Consider the following 7,321-nt stretch of genomic DNA (forward strand, 5'->3'; position numbering starts at 1 on the left):
CTGTAGCTTTTAGTGCATGTTGGTTTTCACCATAAAATCAAAACAAAAAAAATGGATCAAGGAGCAGAATTATTATTATTTTTTGCTATTAGTCGACTATAGACAAGATTCGACTATGTAAATTCTTAGTTATGGATTGTGTGTGTGTGTGTGTGTGTGTGTGTGTGTGTGTGTGTGTGTGTGTGTGTGTGTGTGTGTGTGTGTGTGTTCCTTCGCACAGTAAATACACAAATACCAAGATAAATACCATTACCCAGCACTTGGAGGAGTTAGCTGTGGCAAATTGTCATTGTCCTTGTCAATCACAACACATTGCCTGTTTTGGTATTGATAATAAAATCAATAGCCTAGTATCCTGTTAATGAAAATGTATAAACTGACTTATGAGCTTTTAATTAAGTCGCAAATAAAATGAATTCTTATGAAAAGTAAAATAAAAACAAATGGTTATTGGGTTTTTTAGCCTAATCGTGTGGAAGCGACTGAGAATATGGATATTTAATTATAATTTTTTATTTATTTTTTAAAGTAATTACTTAAAGCTGCAGTGTGTAGAATTTTGGGTTTTATTTCCTAGCAGATTTTGTAGAACGTAATTATAATATCCATAAGTACATTTAATTTAGTACATAATAGCTGATTTTTTTTTTTAGAATTATAATGTTTTTCCATAGAAAGGGTCTCAGATATGTCCATATTTCTCCATACTTTGGACCAAGGCCTAGTGCCGCCATCTTGAAAGTGTCATAGTTGGAATGTCATCAGGTGCATTGTTTAAAATTTAGAATTGTTCTTGTCCTTGAAGGCCACTGTAGCGTCTGTTATTATTCGAAAGGGTTGGGGTTACCCAGGGAGTGTTGCATTCTAGAACTTTGTAGAACTTTCTTGATGATGTCATATTACACTCTGCACCTTTAAAGTAATTCCTTAATTTGTATCCTTATTATGATGGTGCAAGTTTCTGTTTGTGTATATTGTTAAAAAAAAAAAAAAAAAAAAAGATAATTATTTTTTTCTTTTCTTTCACTATAGAATATTTTCGACCAATCAGATTCAACTGTGTGAAAAAACTCAATTACCCAGCGTACACTTGGGGCGTGAGTGGCGGCGGCAGGTTGTCATTGTCCTCGTTGTTTGCGTCGATAGCGACAGACACATTTCTGGGGTGAATCTTGAGCGGATATTTCTCCAGGATGCCGCTGACCTCTCGCTGCACGTTGTCCGGCCAGGAGAGGAGCTCCGTTTGAAGGCTTTGGGCCGCAGACATCACCGCATCGTTACGGACATCCAGGCCAGACAGAAGGTCTAAGCTTTGGTTGAGTTGAGCCAGTACGGGGTTGATGGGAGCTACGTCAGGCGCTGGAATGAAATGAAGAAAAAAAATTATAATTAGGGTTTTTTTTGGGGGTATTTTTTTGCTTTATGAGACAGTTTTTTGGAGAGACAGAGATGAAATGTGTCAGAGAGGGGAATGACATGCAGAGAACGACTATTGCTATTTTTCACCTGTAGTCACATGTTGGCAGGTAAGAAGAAGAATAAAATAGTAGAAAAATAAACAAGATAACTTGATATATATACAGCTCTGGAAAGAATTAAGAGACCACTCCAAATGTTCAGTGTCTCTCGTTTTACTATTTATAGGCATATGTTTGAGTAGAATGAACATTTTGGTTTTATAATATAAACTACTGACAACATTTCTACCAAATTCCCCCCCAAAAATATTGTCATTAAAGAGCATTTCCATTAAGTAATGTAGAGATGAAGATTGAAGAAAAAATCCAGACTGGTCTCTGAATTCTTTCCGGAGCTGCATATATATAGTATACTGCATATATGTGTATGAGAATGTGAGTTTTAGTAACTAACTTTGCATAATTTCTGTTTGCCCTCTGTCTGTGTACATGTAGAACTAGTTTCCCAACAAACTATTGAAACCATATTTGGATACTGCGAAGGCACGGCTACTTTACATACTGTAGAAGGAAAAAACTCCTTATCTGTATATATATATATATATATATATATATATATATATATATATACACAGATAAGGAGTTTTTCGCATCTAAAATAAATAAAGCAATAAAAAGATTACAAAATAGCACTAGATTGTATAGGGGAAGGTGGGGTGATTTGTGCATTTTGGAAGTTGCAAAACCCATTGTTTCTAGAAAACCATGGAAGAAATTGGAAATGTGACCACATATTTAAGAAGAGCCATCCATTTGACTCATCCTGTAAAGAAGGGAGACACAAGGAATAAGATATAAGCACATTTAAGCTCAAAAAACTGTGTTTTGCCTTTCAAAGTAAAATTTCCATGATCAAGGTTTTTTGATTATTGTGTCTGAACAATTATAGACACGTTTGAAAACATTTGACACATGTTTTAGTGCTTTGGTATGCTACACTTTGAGTCTATATAATTAGCACAATGTCAACCCTAAATTGCTGCATCATGCCTATTATCCAAAATTCTGGGGATGGGGTGATTTGTGCGCAAGGGCCTGGGTGAGTTATAAGTAAGTAAGTAAGTAAAATGTATTTATAAAAGCACATTTATGACAGTTTGCACTGTCCAAAGTGCTGTACATAGTGCATTCAGTAGGTAAACAATGAAGGTAAAATAACAATAACCAAAATAAAAGACGTAAAGCCCATACATCCACATAAACACAGATAGTAGTGCAGAGGTAAGTAAGTAGTGCAGAGGTTAATGGGGAGGAAACACCAGGGTGTACATATGGGTTTTGAGCCTTGATTTAAAGGCAGAAATGTAGGGGGAATCACATTTGTCAGGTGGCAGTTGGTTCCACAAGCACGGAGCAACTAGTGCAAAGTACATTTCTGAGAGTTGTGCCAGTGGCATGGCTGTATACGCTGGTCACCAAAAGAAAGTGATTGTCTACAGTAGCTCAGAAGAGAGTGACATCTCAATTCCACTTAACGACACCACTGATGAGAGTTCAGATGGCCAGAAAGATGATGATGGTGACTTTCTCATTGTGGGGTGATTTGTGCGACAAGACAACTTTTTTTCCGAAAGCTATATTTCTTCAACAGTTTATTCCAGATCCAAAGTTTTTATTGCCAGGGATGCACAACATCCTGAAATATATGTACATATTTGAGTTGGAGACATAACTGTCAAGGCCTCACTTTAAAATCACTTTGAGTAAAAAGTTGCACAAATCACCCCACCTTCCCCTATATTATACAAGATAGATAGACAGACAGACAGACAGACAGACAGACAGACAGACAGACAGACAGATAGATAGACAGACAGACAGACAGACAGACAGACAGACAGACAGACAGACAGACAGACAGACAGACAGACAGACAGACAGACAGACAGACAGACAGACAGACGGACAGACAAACAGACATATTTTCTAAACAGATTATTACCGGTGAGATCTGGTCCTTCGTTGCCACTGCAGCGAGGAGAGGTCTGACCAGACATGTAGCGATCAAACTCTTCAGTGGAGAGGTTCAGAGACTGGGCATCAAGCTTCTCTATAAAGGCTGCCGCACAGCACTGAGAGAGAGAGGGAGGGAGGGAGAGAGGGATGGAGGGAGGGAGAGGGAGAGGGAGAGGGAGGGAGGGAGGGAGGGAGGGGGAGGGAGAGAGGGAGGGAGGGAGGGGGAGGGAGAGAGAGAGAGAGGGAGGGAGGGAGAGAGAGAGGGAGGGAGTGAGGGAGGGAGAGAGAGGGAGGGAGGGAGGGAGGGAGAGGGGGAGGGAGAGGGAGGGAGAGAGGGGAAGGGAGGGATGGAGGGAGGGAGGGAGAGGGAGATAGGGAGAGAGAGGGAGAGAGAGGGAGTGAGGGAGAGAGAGCGAGCGAGAGGGAGGGAGAGAGAGTGAGGGAGAGGGAGAGGGAGAGGGAGAGGGAGGGAGAGAGAGAGAGAGGGAGGGAGAGAGAGAGAGAGGGAGGGAGAGAGAGAGAGAGAGAGGGAGGGAGGGAGGGAGGGAGGAAGGGAGGAAGGGAGAGAGAGAGAGAGAGAGGGAGAGAGACAGGGAGGGAGAGAGAGAGAGAGGGAGGGAGGGAGACAGGGAGGGAGAGAGGGAGAGAGACAGGGAGGGAGAGAGAGAGAGGGAGGGAGGGAGGGAGGGAGAGAGAGAGAGAGAGGGAGGGAGAGAGAGAGAGGGAGGGAGAGAGGGAGAGAGAGAGAGAGGGAGAGAGAGAGACAGACAGACAGACAGACAGACACACAAGACAGCATGAGTAAATAGACGAAGTGAAATATCTGTGAGATGAAATTGCTCGATAAAAAGATACTTGAGAGAAAAAAATTAAAAATAAATAGAAAAATAAATAATAATAATAATAATAAAAACGTAAAGAAATAAAATAAAATTTAAAAATAAAATGTTAAGAAATAGTAAATTGAATTGAATGAAATTGAATATTTTTTGTATTAAAAATAAAATAAAATAAAATAAAATAAAATAAAATAAAATAAAATAAAATAAAATAAAATAAAATAAAATAAAATAAAATAAAATAAAATAAAATAAAATAAAATAAAATAAAATAAAATAAAATAAAATAAAATAAAATAAAATAAAATAAAATAAAATAAAATAAAATACCTACCAGGTTAGTGAAGTAGTATCCATCCTCCCCGGTCATCAGCCTGCTCGGGTTACAGAAGCGAGTGATGTATTGAATGTTAGACTGGAGTCTGGGCGGGTTTGCCTTCAGCACTATGTATATCAGCGCAGGCAGAAAGTCATCGGCCGACGCCGGCTCGTTCTTGGTGGTTTTGATCGCGGCGAAAATCTGTTTACTGCAGCGCGTTATGCAGGACAGCTTATCCCTCGGAACACGCTTGGAATCCATGTCGATTATATCTGGAATGGACAGAGAGAGACACATGTAAACGTTATATTAGTATTTTTATTTTGTAAAACTTGCTTGGCTTTCGACTGAACGTTATTTATCAAACTTATTATTTTTTTTTTTTTCGTGTTTTTATCTCGTAAAAAAAAGATGTTGATTGTTCGAGAATAAAAATCAATTAAATTCAAAACCATAGTGGTTAAAGTATCCCCCATAGAGTCTCAGTCCTCTTCACAGCAGACCCGGGTTAGAATCCAGCCCGGGTCGTTCTCTGCATGTCATTCCCCTCTCTGACACATTTCAACTCTGACTCTCCACACTGTCTAATAAAGCTAAAATGCAACAAAAAAACCCGCTCTGACCTGTTATTGCCTTGACCACGTTCTCTGACACTTCTGGGATTTCTTCTTCAAAAGACACACACAGCATCTGGATGGTCACCCAGTGCAGAGCCCTGAAAATAGAATTACTCTTGTATTAGTATAGTGCAGGGGTCACCAACCTTTTTGAACCTGAGGGCTACTTCATGGGTACTGAGTCATACGAAGGGCACCCAGTTTGATACACTCTTCTGAAATAACAAATTTTCTCAGTTTGCCTTTAGTTATATATTATTATTAATGATTAATGATACTCATCTATGTGAAGACACTGATCATGTTAATGATTTCTCACAATAATTATCAACAATGACTTAAAAAAGGTGGGAAACAGATTATTGTGCTATTTTTAGAACAGGGCTGAGGGCGCCTCATATGGTCCTTGCGGGCTACCTGGTGCCAGCGGGCTCTGTGTTGGTGACCCCTGGTATAGTGCATTTAGTATGTCCTATTTGCTTATACAGAGATATACAATCCAGCTCTGAAAATTATTTTAACACACCAGTCAGTTAACACACCACGACAAACATGGTGTGTTAACTGTTAATACATTGATACACAAATGATAAGTGTCTTTGGTTTTACAATTCATAGCTGTGTGTTTGAGTAAAAGTTTCCTATATTTCCTATACCGTAGATTTAAATTTTTTTTTTTTAAATGTGCAGTTCACATTTTTAGCACTATAACTAAATAATTATAATATTATTTTTGTAATAATTTTAATCAAGGACACATTATGCCATCTGATTAGGGTTGGGTATCGGTTGGGTTTCATACTGGTACCGGGGTTTCGGTGCCCAACCCTACATCTGATTAGCATAAAATATAGAAAATTGTGGTTTATTTGCATGACTTTAGAGTGATTTGGAAATTACTAATCAAATATTGTCATTAAGAGTATTTCCATGAATCAATGTAATGATGATTTAAGAATAATTTGGAGTTTTCTTAAATTTTTTTCGAGAGCTGTACATTGGATATCCTAGGTCCGTAGTATTGGTGCTGAGTCTCACCTTATCCCACACACACACACACACACACACACACACCTTATCCGTGCCTGTGTGACTAGGTCCTTCTCCTCATCATCACTTGTCTCCGGGCAGAAAACACTTTTGTACAGACGAGTCATGATGTATTTCTCCACCTGGTCCATCACCGCCTCCACCGACTCAGACGAACCTGGAGATGCATCGAGAAAAACGTTTATGTCATCAACAAACAATTTGAACATAAACATAAAAATCATACGTAGACCTGGATGGGCAGGTTAAAGGGTGGTTGGGTGGATGGATAGATAGATAGATAGATAGATAGATAAATAGATGGATAGATAGATAGATAGATAGATAGATAGATAGATAGATAGATAGATAGATAGATAGATAGATAGATAGATAGATAGATAGATAGATAGATAGATAGATAGATAGATAGATAGATAGATAGATAGATAGATAGATAGATAGATAGATAGATAGATAGATAGATAGATAGATAGATAGACAGACAGACAGACAGACAGACAGACAGACAGACAGACAGACAGACAGACAGACAGACAGACAGACAGACAGATAGATAGATAGATAGGTAGATAGATAGATAGATAGATAGATAGATAGATAGATAGATAGATAGAAAGAAAGAATAAAAGAATAAAATAATATAAATAATTGTATATCTCCCTGTATTATCTAAAAATGCTTGAAAATGCCAAAAAAAATTCTAAAATAATAAAAACGAAGTTGGATTATCTGGAGACCAAACCTTTGTAGTGTCCAATCAGACGGTCTGACAGACTCTGGTAGAAATCCTGGACACACTCAGACAGCTCGTCAGCTCCCAGGTCCTAAAGGGTGAGGAGTTATAACGTCATGAAAACACTTTATTAATATCATTATAAAGATATTGGGGCTGTCAAAAATTCAGTTTTAATCATGATTAATTGAATTTTTTTTATAGCATGTTTAGAATTAGATTATTTTGAATTTCAAAAAATAATAAATAATTTTTAATATTTATACTTTTGTATTTACTAATGGCAAACATGATTTGTTTTAAATAAAAATAAAAATAATTAATAT

At 37.9% G+C, this 7,321-nt stretch overlaps 1 protein-coding gene across 1 annotated transcript in view; it reads right to left on the bottom strand.

The window, feature by feature from the left end:
- Window positions 1-1,075: 1,075 nt before the first annotated feature.
- Window positions 1,076-7,321, bottom strand: part of rabgef1 (RAB guanine nucleotide exchange factor (GEF) 1) — a gene marked incomplete at its 3' end in the record, with an annotated part of 12,203 nt that continues 5,957 nt past the window's right edge. Inside the window, exons 5-10 of the mRNA XM_080040680.1 lie at window positions 7,005-7,086; window positions 6,284-6,416; window positions 5,216-5,307; window positions 4,608-4,864; window positions 3,421-3,550; window positions 1,076-1,359 (exon numbers count right to left, since the gene is read on the bottom strand). Of these exons, the coding sequence (XP_079896806.1) occupies window positions 1,076-1,359; window positions 3,421-3,550; window positions 4,608-4,864; window positions 5,216-5,307; window positions 6,284-6,416; window positions 7,005-7,086 (978 nt within the window). The remainder of the gene's footprint in view (window positions 1,360-3,420; window positions 3,551-4,607; window positions 4,865-5,215; window positions 5,308-6,283; window positions 6,417-7,004; window positions 7,087-7,321) is intronic.

Source organism: Ammodytes marinus (genome assembly GCF_949987685.1).
Source record: "Ammodytes marinus genome assembly, chromosome: 14".
Classification (NCBI taxonomy): domain Eukaryota; kingdom Metazoa; phylum Chordata; class Actinopteri; order Uranoscopiformes; family Ammodytidae; genus Ammodytes; species Ammodytes marinus.